Below are 20523 nucleotides of genomic sequence, written 5' to 3'. Positions count from 1 at the left end.
CAGGAGCTGGGGATAGAGCAGAGGCCTCGGGGAGGGAAACCCACACTCAATTCAGATCCAATCATGGGAATATCAGCTGCTCCAAGGCCTGTGATCTAATTCTAAAGGGGTCCCAATTCAGGGGCCCCAGAATAAAGAGCAGGGGGAATATGGGAGGGCAGGGGAGACTGTAGTTCTACAATGGCCAAGCTGAGAGAATGGGGGATCAGATGGGCCACTTAGTGAAGGAATTCTGAAAATGTAACTGGGAAGCCAGGTAAGGGGAGACGGTGGTGCACAGGGAGCTGAGCGGGTGGGGCTGCGGGCATCGGGCTGAGCCTCCCTTAGAGTTTCAGTGATCGTAATGCGTTGGGCCATTTGTAACAAAGACTGTTTACTGAACCATGATGGTTTGCATTTTTACCTATTTATGATTCTTTTTCCCTATTTATTGATTCCAGGAGAGGGTGTAGACATCTGTTAAGATAGTCGGACTCTCATTCCCAGCAGATGGAATGTGGTTAGGAAGGGCCCTGGGGACACGTGCTATGGGCATGTTGGGGTGGGCATGGGCATCAGCTGGTCTGTATTATAAGGAATTTAAATCTGGAGGAGCCAGGGCAATAAATTCCTCATATTTAAAGATTGCTATCCTAAAGTGCTGATAATTTAAGACTCTTTGAAGTCTTTAGTTTGGAAGAAAGACAAGATCTTTAATCCTGACCTAGAAGTTAGATGGAGTTTCATGGCAGCCTGTATCATTCAGAAATAATAAATTTTAAATTAAATATAGTGGCAATTTCATTACCCTGTCATTTAAAAATCCATGTTTTTACAATGCAGACTTGACAGGAATTGCCTAGTGCCTTCTTATAGTATTATCGATTTATATTTTTTGAAATCCAGTTTGCTTCCTGTAAGACAGAGAGACAAAGATAAGAAACATTACACCCCAATCCCTTTCTCCTGGGGACTGAGAGGAAAGTAAATTTTCATAACTACAGCAAAGATGGGTCTGCTTCCTCTTCTCAGCTGCTGTTCAGAGAGGTGGTAAGCCATCAGGCCCGGGGTTCTCTTTGTTAGTATTTTTTTTTTTTTAATTGAGAATGCTTTACAAAGTAAATGATAGTCCTATAAATCCTGATAGGAATGAAAAAAAATCATTTGTGTTATTTTTGCCTGGGCTCTGATGAAGATATGACTAAGTAAAAGACATTTTAATTTTAGATAAATGTATTATTCACATTAATGATCAAAGTCATTTTCAACTCTTTAATAATATTTGTTCTACATAAAGATAGATTCTGACCTTTTCCTATTTGACAAGTGATCCATGCTCTTTGACTTACTTTAATTCAGTTATATAAGAAAGAAACCCCATGATTTGTCAGTAGGATTACAAATGACATAGTAACATGATTAGCTTTGGGATTGAATATATAGGAAAATGGATTGAAATTTGAAAAGGAGATGAAAATATCTGATATTTTGAATGGTTGCATTTTGTACTTAAAGAACCTCCCATCTGCTTAAATGGTTTTTAGGTTTGTTCTTATTTTATTTATTTATTTATTTATTTATTTATTTATTTATTTATTTATTTATTTATTTATTTTTAAAGATTTATTTATTTGAGAGAGAGAGGGAGAGAGCAAGTGCACAGCAGCAGGGGCGGAGGGAGAGAATCTCAAGCAGACTCCCCGCTGAGCATGGAGTCCAACGTGGGACTCCACCTCATGACCCTGAGATCATGATCTGAACTGAAATCAAGAGTCGGACGCTCAACTGACTGAGCCACCCAGGTGCCCCTTGGGTTTGGTTTTCAAGGTTAAGATGGGATGGCCACCTAGGCTGTCATCACACCTTTCGGCCCGTGGTGCACTCAGGCTTAGATAGGCTAATTTGTAACAAAGAGAGAAGCCAATTAGATTTCTGTGTTTTACTTCTTTAAACACTGATTTTCAAAGTACTAGACACATCCTGCTGGGTTCTCCTAGATCTTACAGCTCAGATCAATCCAGTGCTTTTTAGATAAACTCTGGCCCTGTTGAAAACTGACTGAAACTAAAGACTTCAAAGAGTCTTAAGTTATCAGCACTTTGGGATAGCAATCTTTAAATATGAGGAATTTATTGCCCTGGCTCCTCCAGATTTAAATTCCTTATAATACAGACCAGCTGATGCCCATGCCCACCCCAACATGCCCATAGCACGTGGGGTCTTACCTTGTGCTCCTCCTGGCCCCTTGTATTTGAACAGCGGGGCTCCCCCCTGCTCCGTGGAGAATAGAAGGAATACAGTATCTGTGGGCCGCCATCTGGTTCCTAAGCCATGTGGCAAGAATGTCAGCTTCCTTTATTTGTCTAACAGCATGATATCTGCTTCACGCCTCCACCTCATGCTGGCAGGACCTTCCGTCAGGGTGAGGGGCTGACGGGCGCTGGCCCCTCGGCTGAGTCAGGCCCTCGGCCTCTGACGGAGCACAGCTGCTGCCCCTGGGTTCAGTGTCCCCCCCTTCTGCCCCTCTGTCTCCAGTCTGGCTGCTTCCATCAAGACAACTCCAAGCCTAAGCTCCAAGCCCCCCCTTTTTTTAGGGACTGTCTAGCTTCATTGCCTCTCCTAGCTAGCCCAGAATCTTTAAAGCAAGGCCTCTCCTTTCTTCCCTGGGAGCCCAGAACCCCCACCAATCTGTGACTCTCTTCTTGGAGTGTGGGAGGGGCAGTAACTCTACTCCCTGTCTCCAGTGTTGTGTGCCGAGGAGAACAACACATAATTCATATCCTGGTATTCAGCCACACTAGGTATGAGAAGGAGTCCAAACGTACTTTCACCTTTCATTGTGAAATGATGACAGACTTACAGGGACGTCGTTCAGAGCCCTGTGTGCCCGTCACGTGGCGGCGCCCCGTGCTGAGGTCTCCGATAGCCACGGTACAGTGTGGAAACCAGAACGTGCCCCCGCCACCTCTCTATCAAACAGACTGCAGAGCTCAGTGTGCACCATTATTTCAGACCTTCCATTTGTGTGTTAGGGACAGTTTTCGAGTGTACAGCGGTAGCCACGGCCGCTGGCGGCTGGTCGCGGTACACGGAGGGATGAGGCAGCTAAGTAATGTCTGGGCATGGGCTTGTTCGTCTAGCTATTGCACATGCTCACTCAGGACGTACTTGATGCCTTTTTATTTTATTTTATTTATTTATTTTTTAACGATTTTACTTATTTATTTGAGAGAGAGAGACACAGAGAGAGTGCAACCATGAGCTGGGGGAGCAGCAGAGGGAGAGGGAGAAGCAGGCTCCCAGCTGAGCAGGGAACCGGACATGGGACTCGATCCTGGGACTCCAGGATCATGACCTGAACCAAAGGCAGACGCTTAACCGACTGAGCCACCCAGGCACCCCTTTGATGCCATTTTAATGGCCAGAAATATTTATCTAAGAATATCACTCTTGATTTAAAAGCAAATCAGAGGTGGAGACAGAAACCATCACCTCCTGTAATGAAACAGACCTCCCCGACCACCAACCCAAGCGTCATGGCTCTCAAACACCAGATGCCAAGATGCATCTTACCCACATGCTGGCGGGTTGGGGGGAATTTGGGAGGCAGGACGGTGAACACTGGGGAGACTGTTCATTCATGCCTGAGAAGACCTCCTATGTTGCTCCAGACCCCAGTAGAGAGGGGACTTTGTGGTCACCTTCCCTGCTGACCCGGGAGGGACAGGGGGCTAGGGAGGAGAGGCGGGCTTGTGAATGGTACCTGAGGAGGAAGGGAAGGAAGCAGAAGGTCACTTCAGCTCCAGGGCACACTCTGAGGAGGGCCTGCAGACTGGGGGCTTCGTGAGAACTTTATGGGAGACTGGACAGGTCGCAGCTTTGTGTTTGGTTTCCACTGAGGTGAAATTATTTTAAGTTGTGCTCCTTGCCAACTCAGTGGTCCTCTCCAAAACCTCTTAAGACCTTGGCTTGACTGACTACATGATTATGGCTTGTAAAGCCCACTCAGCTTCCTCCAAAACCGGTCCTGAGGAAAGTTGCTTTCTCAAGGGGCAGACGTTGGTTTAGGTCTTTGAGGAGCTGGTGAGTCTCAGGCTGGGTCCCTGCAGTGGCAGCAGACAGAGAGAACTCTGCCCTTGTCCCTGAGATTTCCAGCCATTCGGAGGCCATCTGCCCTCCTCAGGTCACTCTGGGCTGGCCCTCGGCTTCCTTCCACACCAGCCACCTGTCCTGTCCAGCCACTGCCTGGCACTCACCACAGCTGACACCTGTCCCTCCTCCTGGCCACTTTCCGTCTCTGCGGCCTGCCTCGCTGGCCAAGTTCCCAACCAGGATAGCTACCGGGGAAGGTTCTAAGACTACCTACTTCAGACGCTTCCCCTGACTAACGTTATTATAGGAGCAACAAGGTAAAATGATTTTAAGTTGTAGCTTTGTCAAGTGAATGATGCATAGCCTGTCCTAAGATTTGCAAGAGCTTAGCTCAACTGACCATGTGATCATAATGATCTTAAAAAACAAAACAGAACAAAACCTTTTTGCTGGTATAATTATTTGCCAACCATAAAGGTCCATCTCAAGAATTGAATATGGAGGACTTTTAAGGTTCTGTCCAATTCTGATATTTTATAATTCTGTGAGCTAAGGATGGAAGTTTAAGTTCTATTTCCATAATATATCCCCCCCTCCTCCTATGAGGGATTCGAGGCAGAAGTCGCAAATATAAATGCATCCATTCAACATGTTATTGACAGCTTGTCTGCCCCCTGCCAGGCAGGATTCCGGGGGCTGGGGACAGAGCAATGAAAAAGACAAGAGTCCCTGCTCCCACAGAGCTTATGTTCCAGGACAGCTGGTGATGGTAACATCCCGGGTTCTTCAAAGCATACTTGATTTTTTTTTTTTTTGCGGCTAAGTATTTCTATAAATACTCTGGGCAATTACTTTCCCCATTTAATGTCTCTTTTAAGAAATTAAGGTCAATTCAGTGCAAGACTGGAATCACAGATCTGTACCTCTGAAACAAATAATGCAATATATGTTAAGAAAAAAAAAAGAAGAAGATAGCAGGAGGGGAAGAATGAAGTGGGGTAATCGGAGGGGGAGACGAACCATGAGAGACGATGGACTCTGAGAAACAAACTGAGGGTTCTAGAGGGGAGGGGGTGGGAGGATGGGTTAGCCTGGTGATGGGTATTGGGGAGGGCACGTTCTGCAGGGAGCACTGGGTGTTGTGCACAAACAATGAATCATGGAACACTATATCTAAAACTAATGATGTAATGTATGGGGATTAACATAACAATAAAAAAATTAAAAAAAAAGAAATAAAGGTCAATTCAGATATTGATAGAGAGTCCTCGGTCCCTTGGTCATTGCTCCTGGCTGACCTGTCAAAGCTGAGACTTGCGCTGATTCCTGTGGGACCCCCTGCCGTCCTCCAGCCTTGCTCTAAGGATAGCCCCATTTTTAGCAGTGTATTTCTTGTTAGTGCATTTGCTTCTGAATACTGTTCATACAGATAATTGAACTTAGAAAAATGTGAAACTCTATGTAGCTGATAATTCTCTGTTGCATATTTTAATTTGATCTCATGTGGATAAGAGGGACATTAATGTTCTTTGAGGTCCAAACAGTTACTAGCAGAGTGTATGTTCATTTATCTGGTTACTTAGCACATTTATTGAGCTTATACCTCGGTTCCAGACAGTGGCTGGATTCTGGAGACCCAAAAATGAATAAAGACACATGTCATGCCCCAAGGAGGACACAGACCAGTCAGGGAGACAGATAAATGATGGTCATGGGAGCAGGTGAGGGGTCCCATAACTCAGCCTTATGGGTCAGGAATGTCTTCCTTGAAAATGTCATTCTAAGCAGAGTCCTAGAAGGTGTGGCAGATGTGAGAAAGTGGCATGTGGTCCATATGGCTGAAATAAAGAATGGTGAGGGACGTGGCGGGGTGAGGGTAAGCCGGGGCCCGATTGTGATGGCCTTGCAGCCATCCTAAGGGTAATGGATGAAAGTTTCTTGAAAAGATGGAAGTTTTTCAACACGAAGGAAGCATGGTAAGGTGTGTTGTGTTCTGGAACAATATCCCTGGCCACAGTGTGGGTTAGAGATAAGGAAGACTAGGTGCTGTACCCTGGGTGAGGGGAGCTGGGGGTCATGGAGGGGAGGGCCCAGGCGCGGGCCGGATCAGGCAGTCCTAGAAAGGTACACTCAACACATGGCTGAGAAACCAACAAGTGCAGGCCTCTCTTTTCTTGGACATTATTTTAGCACTGAAACTTGGTGTGTTGCCAGGGTGTAAGGATTAGTTTAGAGATTCCCCACGCTGGGCAGACTTATGGGGCTGACTCGGCCTGGCCAGCTGCAGCAGCGTTTTAGGTTCTGTATTTTCTCTGCCAACCTCAGAAATCTGAGCGTATGCTTCCGGAACTGGCAGAGAACATGGGGCTGCACTGGGGGATGTGGTGGGTCCTTATCACATGCCTTCCATGATTTTGCCTTTTCTGTTCCTTATCTTGAGACAGCATGGTAGGTAGAGTAGGAAGGGCACTAAATCAGGAACCTTGAAGTCAGTCCCGATTGTGTTGCTTACTTGTCCTCTGATCTTCGGCAAATTACTTAACTCTGTGGCCTCGGTGACCTCATCTGTCCAAAGGCAGGATGGAGTGAGAGGCTATGGGAATGTGAGATTGCTTTCAACTCTCCCAGGGCAGGATTCCGTGAGCTCTCTGCCCGAGTCGGAAGGCATGAGGAATTTTTAGGGACTGCTTCCTCTACTTAATTAAAGTGATTCTAGTACACTGGCCCCCAGACACTTATCATGGGGCCATTTTGGGAAGGGCTAGAAAAATTCTTGTTTCCTTGCATTTGTAGGAGATACGGCCTGTTCCTACTACTTTGATCCAGGGAAACAGAAATTCTAGTGGGTTGGCACAGTGGAGACCTATTTGAATTTGGGATGGCCTCACCCTCTCCTACCTTGCAAATTTCTTTCTTTAACCAGAAATCATTATTTAAATACTAAATGCTTCAGAAATGTTATTATTTTATTTTGATGGAGGATAAGTTTTTGACCTACTCTTATTTACTGGTTCAAAGCTGAAGGAAAGGCATACTTATAAGGACATAAAGTCAGAAAAGACATAATTTTGTTCAAATTTTCTAATTGCTTGGCATGTATGGTCTGAATTTTCCTAGATAGTGCTATAGATCTGCAGTATTCTTTGGATATAGACAGAATTAAACATGTAATTAGGCAGTATTACTAATGAATTATATTTTCTCAAGAGTAAGAGTGGTGGAAAAATGTCTCTAATCTCATTCTAAGGGCTTCAAATATAACACATGAAATAAGTAGACATCGCTTAGTTATCATGTCTTTGTTATTTATATATTATATCAATACATTAATGTCTTTCATTTTGATGAAAATTTATCATAGTTTAATTTTTAAATATATTTGTAAAGATTTTACTTATTTTAGAGAGAGGGAAATAGAGTGTGAGTGGGGGGAGGGGCAGAGGGAGAGAGAGAATCTCAAGCTGACTCAGTGATCAGCATGCAGCGCCCGAGGTGGGACTTGATTCCACGACGCCGAGATCATGACTGAGCCAACCAGGTGCCCTTCTTTGCTTAATTTTTAGATTCAACTTAAAACTTACGTGAATTCATATGTTTTTTAAAAATTTCTATTTATGGACTTACGGAAGAAGCAGGAGAGACAGCGACAGAAGAGGTAGTAGCATATTCAACCCTGGTGCTTAATAGAATCATCTTTTAGGTCAGAGAATTGTGGCTGCAGCCACCTTCTCCTTGTTCTTCATGACACGAAGAAGCTGGTGCAGCCTACACCCCAGAAAGTCCTCCTTTAGCCTGCTGAGAAGGGAACTATAGCCAGTCAGAGGTAGATGCATCAGAGAGAGGTGGATGGAGACATAGGGCGGGCGGCGCCCCTCCCGGAGCCTCCCGTGGTGCAGGTGGGGTCTGCGGAGTCGGGCGGGTGGGACCACGTCTGCTTCCGTCTTCCCCTCCCCGTCCTGCACGGTGCGCACAGTTAACGCGGTTTGCGTGGTGCTTGGCGGTGCTGTTTCGATTGCCTCTTACTCACCTGGTTGGTGAGGGAAGGATTGCCTTCCTGTGTTTGTGGGGATGGCCGACACGCAGCCCCTGACGCCGGGCAGATGTGACTGACGGCAGTTGATGACATATTCCCAAAGCCCAGGGATGAGGACATCAGCACGGTGCAGGGACACAGGGGTGCACTGGGGACAGTGTGAGCAGTCGGGGGGTGGGAGGCAGGCTTTGTGGTATCGAGAGGGCGGCGTGTGCCCTGGTTCACAGGGAGGATGTGATTGGCTTGTTGGGATGATTCCAGGGGACAGGGAGGCAGTGTGCCTGGGTCCTTGGTGAAGCGGGCTGCTTGGGTAGGAGACCTAATCTGTGGGAGCTTTGGCCAGTGCCTAGGCCATTTCCGGCCTTCCAGATTTTACCAGATGTCAAGATAGCACGTAATATCGAGTCAATTTTAGACGTTGCACTACAGCTGTCTATCCTAGAAGCTCACACATGCAGCTCATCATGAAGTGTCTGGAAGATACGTGACATTAGGAAGCCATAACATGGCTCTAGTGGGAACCTATCCAGGGAGAGTGTGACTGACTTGGGAAGAATTTCTAACCTGCCCCCCACCGGGAGGTTACATTAGAGCAGTGGTTCTCATCCACTGGTGTGCAGTAGAGCCCCCCAGGAGCCTGCCTCCCGTGGCCAGGGAATGAGGCCCTGTAGGGCTTGGTCCGGCATGCCTTCAGTTGTCTGATAGAGCTGAGGTCGAGAGTCTGTCTTCCTTTTAGGAGGCCAGGATTGAAGGGGATGAGAGCTCACATAGCAAGAGCCTCTGATTGCCTGTTGGGGCATAGCCTTCCTCCCTGCCACCCTCCTAAGCCCGCAAGAGGAAGCACCCACTGACAAGAAAGAAGAGGATTGTGAAAATAATTAAAATTAAGGATGTAAAGGAAACATATGCATTCCATGCGATAAAGAATTTAAAAAAGAAATGTCTTTTATGAAAAAAGGTAGAATAAGAAGAACTTAAATATAAGAGAATCAAGTGTCACAGAGATAGAAGATTAAGAATCGTACAAAAGAAGTATTCAAAAATGAAGAGTACTGAGGATATAAGATTTAAAAGCACAATTAACGCATTAAAAGAAAAACTAGAGGGGCTCCTGGGTGGCTTAGTCGGTTAAGCCTCTGACTCTTGATCTCAGCTCAGGTCTTGATCTCAGGATCGTGAGTTCAAGCCCCACGCTGGGTGTGAAGCCCACTTAAAACCAACAACAACAACAAAAGAAAAACAAAACAAAATAAAAACCCAACTAGAAAACAGTATTAAAGCTATTAAAGATGCAATTTAAGGAAATAAGATTTATTCTCTGTAATGTAATGTATTATTGGCTTGGCTGATAAGTTTGTTTATAGAGTCTAGGCTTAAATAATAACCAACATTCCCAGGTACAAAGGAAGACCTCACGTCCTATGTTTGGAACTGAAGGTGGTTTGACAAATTGAAGAAGTCACTTCAAGTGCTAAATTGTAAACACACAGAGGCCTAGAACTTTTTTACTCTAACTTGAAATATATAAACATATACTTACTGCCAGTGTTTTTGATGCAGGGCAAAGACTATTTTTTAAAGAAGAGTCTAACGATTAGAGTTACCTGTTGTCTTTCTAACATAAGCATAACTCATTTGTCTGTCTAGAAAATCAGTTTTGGGGTTCCTGGGTGGCTCAGTCGTTAAGCGTCTGCCTTCGGCTCAGGTCATGATCCCAGGGTTCTGGGATCAAGCCCCGCATCGGGCTCCCTGCTTGGCGGGAAGCCTGCTTCTCCCTCTGCCACTCCCCCTGCTTGTGTTCCCTCTCTCGCTGTGTCTCTCTCTTCAAATAAATAAATAAAATCTTTAAAAAAAAAAAAAAAAAGAAAATCAGTTTTGACTTCTTTAAAACAGAGCAGAAATTTAAAGACGCTTACAAAGCAAGCTATGTGCATAATCTCTCAGGTTTTGTGAGACCTCCCTGCCAGCCCAGCTTTTTTGACACCTCATTTGATGAGTTTTTAAGGTGACTTGCATGTACTGGGTCTTTCCAAAGCATTCCATTAAGTTCACATAGGAAAAAAAAAAATCCTTTCGTGCTCCTATTTCATTGATTTCCACGATGTTTATTTAAATGATGTAATTACAGTATGACTCTAACTTGCATGCACAAGTGTGGGAACGAACCTAACCCACCCTGGAAAATGAAGGCCTGGGCGGGTGGGGATGCCAAGCCTACTGCTTGTGAGTGCTCACCGTGCTCTGGTTATTAATCAGCGTGATTGAAGGGAGGGCATAGGGATGCAGTGGAGGTTCTCAAAGTGGGGTTCCCAAAGCAGCAGCAGTAACCCCACCTGGGCACCTCTGTAAATGCAAATTTTCAGGCCCGGCCCCAGATCTCCTGAATCAGAAGCTCTGAGGTGCAGCCCAGCAAACTGTGGGTTAGCAGGCTCTTCGGTGTTTCTGATGCCCCCCGAGGCCCGAGAACCCCTGCATGAGAACGTGAGTTCTAGGTACCCTGCGGTGTTGAACTCCTACTGTTCGGATGCTCATCCTAAAAAGTCCGTCTAACTTCAAAGACAATAATGTTTATTTTATATTAAGAACTTGTATTTAGTAAACAAACAAAACCCAAATCCATAATTTTCTTTTGGTGATTGAAATGAGTTACAGGAAATGAGAAGGGGGAAAGAGACCCCAGACCCAGGGAGGTCTGTAACTCAGCTTAAATTTTTTACGGACGAATTCTCTTCTTTCCCATTCTTTTCCTGCTTGTTGAAATGTTCTAATTCTTCCCGTTTAATTGTGAGAGCTTCCAAGAACCATCTTTTCCTTCTCCTAGGAATTTTGTTTTGCTTGCTAATCGGCACTGGGGGAGGGACTTCATTATAAGGAATTTTACGATAATTTTCATTAATTTAACCCTGCAAGGGCAGCATGCTATTTTTATATTGCTGCCGATGCGCTGCAGGGGCTACATGTCCAAATGAGGCAGACTGAGATTCTTGCCCAGCTGCTTGCTTGTTGAATCTGTGGCTTCTTAGCTGGGCATTGGGGGAGTCTTAAATTTACACCCTCGCAGGGATGGAATCATGTCTGTGTATAGAGGAATCAGCTGAGAGAATGTTAGTGCATTCTGAGGGCAGGTCCTAAGGGACATTCTCAGGTTCTCCCTCCTATTCCAGCCCCTCATGTTAGTTGAGGCTCAGTGACTTTCATTGTAACCAAAAGTTTTAGGAATATTGTGAATGAAGATTTTTGATTAATCATTTCAAAATGCTAATCAGAGAGCTAAATCAAAATGAGAACTCAAGGATAGGGAGAATAATTTACCCAAAATCACCAAATATATTGTCTCAGTGTCTCATCAAGTCCTTTGTTGATGAAGGTCATCAACATTAAAGAAGGTCCCAAATGTCAAAAGAAATTCCCCTTAAAAATCTTTTGTTTCTTTTTAAAAGGCCAACACATACACACGACAACTATTAGATATAGTTCATGATCAGGGTGCCTGGGTGGCTCAGTCGGTTGAGCATCTGACTCTTGATTTCTGCTCAGGTCGTGCTCTCAGGGTCGTGAGGTCGAGCCCTGCACAGGGCTCTGTGCTCAGGGTGGAGTCTACTTGTCCCTCTCCCTCCCCCTCCTCCTGCTTGTGTGCATGCACCTGCTTTCTCTCTCTTGCTCTCTAAAATATATAAATAAATCAAATCTTTTAAAACAAAGAATTAGGAGCGCCTGGGTGGCTCAGTCGTAAAGCATTTGCCTTCGGCTCAGGTCATGATCCCAGGGTCCTGGGATGGAGCCCCGTGTTGGGCTCCCTGCTGAGTGGAGAGCCTGCTTCTCCCTCTCCCACTCCCCCTGCCTGTGTTCCCTCTCTCACTGTGTCTCTCTCTGTCAAATCAATAAATAAAATTAAAACAACAACAACAACAAAGAATTAGTTCATGATCTTTATTTTTAAAAAATTTTTAGTTATTTATTTTTAGAGAGAGAGAGCATGAGCGGCGAGGGGCAGAAGGAGAGGGAGAGAATCTTAAGCAGCCTCCACACCCAGCACGGCCATACTTGGGGCTCGATCTCACGACCCTGAGATCATGACCTGGGCTGAAACCAAGAATCAGATGCTCAATTGACCAAGCCACCCAGGTGCCCCAGAAATAGTTCATGACTTCATAAAAAATTTAGAAAATACAGATAGAAGAAGAAAACAAAAATAGTTTACAGCTCCATTACCCAGAGATAGCCGCTAGCTACACACCCACACACACACACATCAAATCTTGATGAATACTCTTTTGTAATCTACTTTCATTCATGTAATGTGTGTATATTTTTTTGTGAGGGGGAAGGCAGTAAATATAGATCTGCTTCATTATTTTTAATGTCATTTTGTCAAATTAATCTCTATTCCGAGACCTAAAGGTTATTTCTAGCCTATTCTATGCTATGATTTTTAAAATTATCTATAAGTTACGTCTTTCCAATAATTAGTTTCTTTGTTATTAGACAAGTCTCCATTTTTAAAAATCCCATTTTTATATATAAAGATAAGAGGTACTATAATTTGGAAGTAATTTCAGGTTATATGTATAGGTTGCTGATGACTTTGGCTTGAAAAAATTAGATTGCTATAACAAAATACAACCAACTTCTACATTTAAAAGCTTCATCCTTTCTGATAAAATTCTATTCATTGAGATTCTTTTCGTATTTTATTCTTCTAACTGCCTTCTGAATTTTTAAAAGTAATTTGATGAGAATAGTCTGTTAATATGAGTAAAGCTACATGCTTAAGAGAAATCATGATACCATTAGAATTAACGTAGTGCTGTGCGGCACCGTTCCAAATTGTGCGGTCTGTATGTGTGTGCATGTGCTGTGTTTGATGTATGTTGTGTGTGTGGTCTGTGTTGTGTGTATTGTGTGTGTGATGTGTGTGTTGTGTGTGTTGTGCATGTGATGTATGTTGTGTGTATTGTGTGTGATGTGCATGTGTATGTGATGTGTGTGTTGCGTGTGTGTTGTGTGTGTGGTGTGTGTTGTGTGTGATGTGTGTTGTGTATATTGTGTGTGTGATGTGTGTTATGTGTATTGTGTGTGTTGTGTATATTGTGTGGGTGATGTGTCTTATGTGTATTGTGTGTGTTGTGTATATTGTGTGTGTGATGTGTCTTATGTGTATTGTGTGTGTTGTGTATATTGTGTGTGTGATGGGTGTGTGTGTTGTGTATATTATGTGTGTGATGGGTGTGTGTGTTGTGTGTATTGTGCTTGTAATGTGTGTAGTGTGTATTGTGTGTGTTGTGTATATTGTGTGTGATGGGTGTGTGTATTGTGTGTGTGATGTGTGTTGTGTGTGATGTGTATTGTGTATATTGTGTGTGATGGGTGTGTGTGTTGTGTGTGATGGGTGTTGTGTATATTGTGTGTGTGATGGGTGTGTGTGTTGTGTGTATTGTGTGTGTGTGATGTGTGGTGTGTGTGATGTGTATTGTGTATATTGTGTGTGATGGGTGTGTGTGTTGTGTGTGATGTGTGTTGTGTATATTGTGTGTGTGATGGGTGTGTGTGTTGGGTGGGGAGTGTGGGAGGCCCTCATCTCTAGCCTGAGATTTTACATTTCTTTCCTCACTATATCTGTGACCTTTCTCACAAATAATGAAATTTTTGTTAACATAAGACGGAAGAGATAACCGAGGAGGGAGCAGAAGGGGACGCAGAGGAAGAGGAAGCTGAGAAAGGAGAAGAGGCAGGAGAAGAAGAAGAAGGAGGAGAAGAGTCTTAGGCCTTTTCATGCTTTATTTCTTCAACATTTCCAGGTAACCACACAGGCCTGGGGTGGAAAACTTGTGCATGACAGCGTTGCGTACCACCTCTCACGGGTGACAGGAGAAGGGGACCCAGTTCAGGCCCGTTTGACTGTCTTCGCACGGTCCAGGCTGCCCTGCTCTGGAGCGGCAGGGCTGCTGAGCTCTGTTGGACCCGTGTCCGGCATGCGAGGGTGTGGAAGACCATGGTTTATATGACTTCTAGGAAAAAGCGCACCTTGGGGGCAAGGAGGGGTTTGTCTTGTATTATTTATTTCCTCCTCTTCCTGTGTGACCTTCAGGTAAGTGAGAGCACGGGGAGTGTTCTGTTACCCGCGTTCTAGTGCACAGACTCTTCTAGTACACGGACTCTTCTACGGCCCCGTGTACTCACACAGTTATAGGGGAGTGACAGTCGGTGTTCACGATGGTGGCAGTAAATGACAGGCTTGAACAGTCACAACGCAGGCTCTTCTTCTTGAAAGAGAACTACTGCAGCTAGAGATGGAGCGATAAGTACTTGATAGACATTTACATTTACAAGAATGCTCACGTAGAAACATCCTGGAATACGGTGAAAATCACCTTAGGTCTCTTTGACAAGGATGCTTGCTGCCTTGTAATTTTAAACTTCTGACGATGTAAGATAGCTATGTAATTCTCAGTAGTTCGGTAAGTGCTGTGTAAATATATTAATGAGGTGATGACAGTATCTGATGATAGTGGATATTGAGGACCTAGAAGAAATGCTCAAATATTGTGGACCGTATAGATAAGACCGTATGTATGAAAACAAGATCAGTAAATGCTACAGAAATATCTGGCTATTCCAGAAACTTAGCAGATGCTGATGCAAGTATTATATTCTTACTAATATTTTTTAACCTTGTGAATAAATTTGTGTCAGCAGTTTATTCTCTAGGCAGTGAGGTCTACTGTGTGCTCTGGTGCTAGAAGCATTTAAAATTTAAGTTACAACAATTCTTTTAGTCTCCTTACTAAAAATTTATTTGGTCTCCTTCCCTCCACGGAAACATGTAAGGCAGATTTGGGGGCTGTAGACATCAGCGGGGCTGGGGAAGGAGAGAAGGAGGGAGGGGCTCTGAAGCACAGAGCAGGTGTTCGGTGAAGGTCTGCAGTGCATCTCGGAGCCTATGGTGTGAGGGGTGGGCAAAGGTTCAGAGGGAGAAAGAAAAAGAAATCCCTGGTGCTTTGTAAATATTGGCTAAGGAATAGGGCCACTCTATACCAAAGACCAATTTGTTTAGTGTGAGTCTCCCCCCTTGCTATTCTTACGCTTATACATAAAAAGTTAATATAAAAAAATTCATATATTTTTAGGGAATCTCAGAGTTGGTAAGAGTAGCCCCTTATTATCAGATCATGGAAATTTCATTATTCATTTATTTAAATTACAAAGCGAATCAGGCCCAGCATTTGAAATTTCCCAGGTGGTTTCTTTCATGTTCTGGACACACAGACCTCTCCTTTAAGTCCTAATGGTTGTCATTTTGGAAATAATCCCATTTCTTTTTTTTAAAAATTTTTAACAGTTTTCTTCTGTTGTTACTATTGAGAAGTCTTGTTAATCTTTTTAGTGTCCCTACTCTCATTTCTAAGGAATGGTTTGGGACACATTTTTTGAAAAAAAGAAATTGAGCATGTTTACTTTTAGAAATTCTATCTGAAGAATGTTGGGGAAGGGAAATAGCCTGATTATTTATTCTTATACCAAAAAGTCCCAAACAGTGAAAACTTGTAAGTACTGTTTAAATCCATTTCTATTCACTGTGCTTATAAAGTTCTTTTAAAATCATGCAATTTTAGTGTGGTAATTAAAAAAAATATTGAATGTGAAGTGGCAGAGCTCAGAGCATCCTTCATGTAGCCAGATGGCTTTATAGGCTGATTGAGAGAAGCAAAAAAAAAAAAAGGCAAATACAGCTGTGGTCAGCAAGCACATTTGCCTATTTCAAGGATTCTCTACTTTGGAATCCGTCCAGAGTAGTCTGTTGTGAGGTCACAATGCCTGATCGCGAAGGAATGACTCAGACACCTCCCTCAAATCCTTCCCCTGACCCCTGGAGAGATTCAGTATCCTTTCAAATGCAACACGGCAATGAGGTCATGCATTCAACTGGGCAGGCCCTTCAGTGTCCAAAGCAAACCCATCTCTTCGCTCCTGGAGAATCCGGGCATTTTATTTGAAGAGATTTGACTTTAGAGAGAATGTGGAGAACCCAGGCAGAACAATGAATGGAATGAGGAAGGAATTCTCATTTCCTGTGTTTGAAATTGATGCTCAATTAATGCCCCAGGAGAAATAATCTCTAGTATGAGACTGAATTCTCCCTCCCCAAGGGCTGCTAATCAATACTGTCCTCCAGTCGAGGTGTGGACCATTTAAATTTCCCTCTCCAGGACTAAACTTGTAAATTCGGCCTCTCTGTTCTCCATGAAATTTCAGTGGGGAAACTGTAATCGGAGATACTGACTTCCTTACGGTGTTTGATATGTGTTAGTACAGAGAAAGGATATAAACCTGGTCTGGTTTTCCACGAAAAAATATTTCCTTTCCTTTCCTTGCACTTGGAAGCAAATGATGAGTAATGGTTTATAGAGTAAAAGGGAATACATCCCACTAATGCGTGATAAATAGTGAAGATCGTGGTAAACACTGGCTTTCTCTCCTGAAATCTTCTCCCTGATATTCTCCCTTTCTTTTAGAAAACCCAAGCCACGAAGCAGTATTTCAACTGTCTGCCCACAAACCAAACTCAACAAAATGCTTTGGCGTGAAGCTAGCCCACCTCTCTCGGTACACCCGGGTTCACTGAGGAATTGTACCATTTGACATGGTTAGATGTGCACGGATATGTCTACCTGATCTTAGAAACGTGAAATTCTATGTGAAGACAACTCATGCATACCTTCATGTGCCTGACATCCTTGGCCTTTGCTTAATTTCTTTTTTTTTTGCTCTGCATGAATAGATCTTCGTTACTAATACCCTGAAAAAAAAAAAAAACGATTTTGAAAAATGATTTCGAAATATAGAACTTCTCTTTGTGATGTAATAAAAATATTTCTTCGTATGTGCCTTCTGCTACTTGTCTCAGAATTAGCTGAAAATAAAGAGCTTTGAAAATAAAGAGCTTTCCAGAAAACAATCATACAAATAAAGATTAATGGCAGATCTCTTGTCCCGAGGAACGTTAATTTCTTTAGTCTCTATGTGGTTCTGCCTGAACTCAGTCTGTCTGTTGCCAAGTCTGAATTCTTAGCACAACCTTTCTGTCTGCAGTGGGATGGGCATTTTCGGTTGTACTGGTTATTCGGTCCATGTTTTCAAATGACACTGGTTGTCTTCTTACGTCATATTTTGTATTGTCCACACAGCTGTACCCATTATCTCTGAAGCCTTATTTACTTTTTAAAAATTTTTATTGTTATGTTAATCACCATACATCATTAGTTTTTGATGTAGTGTTCCATGATTCATTGTTTGTGCATAATACCCGTGCTCCATGCAGAACGTGCCCTCTTTAATACCCATCACCAGGCTAACCCATCCCCCCACCGCCCTCCCCTCTAGAACCCTCAGTTTGTTTCTCAGAGTCCATAGTCTCATGGTTCGTCTCCTCCTCCGATTTCCCCCCTTCATTCTTCCCCTCCTGCTATCTTCTTTTTTTTTTTCTTAAGATATATTGCATTATTTGTTTCAGAGGTACAGATCTGAGATTCAACAGTCTTGCACAATTCACAGCGCTCACCGTAGCACATACCCTCCCCCAGTGTCCATCACCCAGCCACCCCATCCCTCCCACCCCACCCCCCACTCCAGCAACCTTCAGTTTGTTTCCTGAGATTAAGAATTCCTCATATCAGTGAGGTCATATGATACATGTCTTTCTCTGATTGACTTATTTCACTCAGCATAACACCCTCCAGTTCCATCCATGTTGTTGCAAATGGCAAGATCTCATTCCTTTTGATGGCTGCATAATATTCCATTGTATATGTGTACCATATCTTCTTTATCCATTCATCTGTCGATGGACATCTTGGCTCTTTCCACAGTTTGACTATTGTGGACATTGCTGCTATAAACATCGGGGTGCACATACCCCTTCAGATCCCTACATTTGTATCTTTGGGGTAAATACCCAGTAGTGCAATTCCTGGATCGTATGGTAGCTCTATTTTCAACTTTTTGAGGAACCTCCATACTGTTTTCCAGAGTGGTTGCACCAGCTTGCATTCCCACCAACAGTGTAGGAGGGTTCCCCTTTCTCCGCATCCCCGCCAACATCTGTCATTTCCTGACTTGTTAATTTTAGCCATTCTGACTGGTGTGAGCTGGTATCTCATTGAGGTTTTGATTTGGATTTCCCTGATGCCGAGTGATGTTGAGCACTTTTTCATGTGTCTGTTGGCCATTTGGATGTCTTCTTTGAAAAATGTCTGTTCATGTCTTCTGCCCATTTCTTGATTGGATTCTTTGTTCTTTGGGTGTTGAGTTTGATAAGTTCTTTATAGATTATAGATACTAGCCCTTTATCTGATATGTCATTTGCAAATATCTTCTCCCATTCTGTCAGTTGTCTTTTGGTTTTGTTGACTGTTTCTTTTGCTGTGCAAAAGCTTTTTATCTTGATGAGGTCCCAATAGTTCATTTTTGCCCTTGCTTCCCTTGCCTTTGGCGATGTTTCTAGGAAGAAGTTGCTGCAGCTGAGGTCAAAGAGGTTGCTGCCTGTGTTCTCCTTTAGGATTTTGATGGACTCCTGTCTCACATTTAGGTCTTTCAACCATTTGGAGTCTATTTTTGTGTGTGGTGTAAGGAAATGGTCCAGTTTCATTCTTTTGCATGTGGCTGTCCAATTTTCCCAACACCATTTATTGAAGAGACTGTCTTTTTTCCATTGGACATTCTTTCCTGCTTTGCCGAAGATTAGTTGACCATAGAGTTGAGGGTCCATTTCTGGGCTCTCTGTTCTGTTCCACTGATCTATGTGTCTGTCTTTGTGCCAGTACCATGCTGTCTTGATGATGACAGCTTTGTAATAGAGCTGGAAGTCTGGAATTGTGATGCTGCCAGCTTTGCTTTTCTTTTTCAACATTCCTCTGGCTATTTGGGGTCTTTTCTGGTTCCATACAAATTTTAGGATTATTTGTTCCATTTCTTTGAAAAAAGGGGATGGTATTTTGATGGGGATTGCATTGAATGTGTAGATTGCTCTAGGTAGCATTGACATCTTCACAATATTTGTTCTTCCAATCCATGAGCATGGAACGTTTTTCCATTTCTTTGTGTCTTCCTCAATTTCTTTCATGAGTATTTTATAGTTTTCTGAGTACAGATCCTTTGCCTCTTTGGTTAGATTTATTCCTAGGTATCTGATGGTTTTGGGTGCAATTGTAAATGGGCTTGACTCCTTAATTTCTCTTTCTTCTGTCTTGTTGTTGGTGTATAGGAATGCCACTGATTTCTGTGCATTGATTTTATATCCTGCCACTTTACTGAATTCCTGTATGAGTTCTAGCAGTTTTGGGGTGGAGTCTTTTGGGTTTTCCACATAAAGTATCATATCATCTGCAAAGAGTGAGAGTTTGACTTCTTCTTTGCCGATTTGGATGCCTTTGATTTCTTTTTGTTGTCTGATTGCTGTGGCTGGACTTCTAATACTATGTTGAATAGCAGTGGTGATAGTGGACATTCCTGCTGTGTTCCTGACCTTAGGGGGAAAGCTCTCAGTTTTTCCCCATTGAGAATGATATTCGCTGTAGGTTTTTCATAGATGGCTTTTATGATATTGAGGTATGTACCCTCTATCCCTATACTCTGAAGAGTTTTGATCAAGAAAGGATTCTGTACTTTGTCATATGCTTTTTCTGCATCTATTGAGAGGACCATATGGTTCTTGTTCTTTCTTTTGTTAATGTATTGTATCACGTTGATTGATTTGCGGATGTTGAACCAACCTTGCAGCCCAGGGATAAATCCCACTCGGTCGTGGTGAATAATCCTTTTAATGTACTGTTGGATCCTATTGGCTAGTATTTTGGTGAGAATTTTTGCATCCATGTTCATCAAGGATATTGGTCTGTAATTCTCCTTTTTGATGGGGTCTTTGTCTGGTTTGGGGATCAAGGTAATGGTGGCCTCATAAAACGAGTTTGGAAGTTTTCCTTCCATTTCTATTTTTTGGAACAGTTTCAGAAGAATAGGTAGTAATTCTTCTTTAAATGTTTGGTAGAATTCCCCTGGGAAGCCATCTGGCCCTGGGCTTTTGTTTGTTGGGAGATTTTTGATGACTGCTTCAATTTCCTTAGTGGTTATAGGTCTGTTCAGGTTTCCTATTTCTTCCTGGTTCAGTTTTGGTAGTTGATACATCTCTAGGAATGCATCCATTTCTTCCAGGTTATCTAATTTGCTGGCATAGAGTTGCTCATAATATGTTCTTATAATTGTTTGTATTTCTTTGGTGTTGGTTGTGATCTCTCCTCTTTCATTCATGATTTTGTTGATTTGGGTCATTTTTCTTTTTGATAAGTCTGGCCAGGGGTTTATCAATCTTGTTAATTCTTTCAAAGAACCAGCTCCTAGTTTTGTTGATCTGTTCTACTGTTCTT

The 20523-nt window shown here is 43.1% G+C and overlaps 1 protein-coding gene across 2 annotated transcripts in view; it reads left to right on the top strand.

Annotated features, from left to right (window-relative positions):
- Positions 1–13902, top strand: part of SH3BGR (SH3 domain binding glutamate rich protein) — a 62429-nt gene extending 48527 nt beyond the window's left edge. For both annotated transcript variants that reach the window (XM_078071900.1, XM_078071936.1), the window contains one exon: positions 13764–13902. In XM_078071900.1, the coding sequence (XP_077928026.1) occupies positions 13764–13868 (105 nt within the window). In that variant the 3' untranslated portion in view covers positions 13869–13902. The remainder of the gene's footprint in view (positions 1–13763) is intronic.
- Positions 13903–20523: the final 6621 nt, after the last annotated feature.

Source organism: Halichoerus grypus, chromosome 1 (genome assembly GCF_964656455.1).
Source record: "Halichoerus grypus chromosome 1, mHalGry1.hap1.1, whole genome shotgun sequence".
Classification (NCBI taxonomy): Eukaryota; Metazoa; Chordata; class Mammalia; order Carnivora; family Phocidae; genus Halichoerus; species Halichoerus grypus.
The sequence above is the reverse complement of the archived record's forward strand: the minus strand, read 5'-3'. Positions and strand labels throughout refer to the sequence as shown.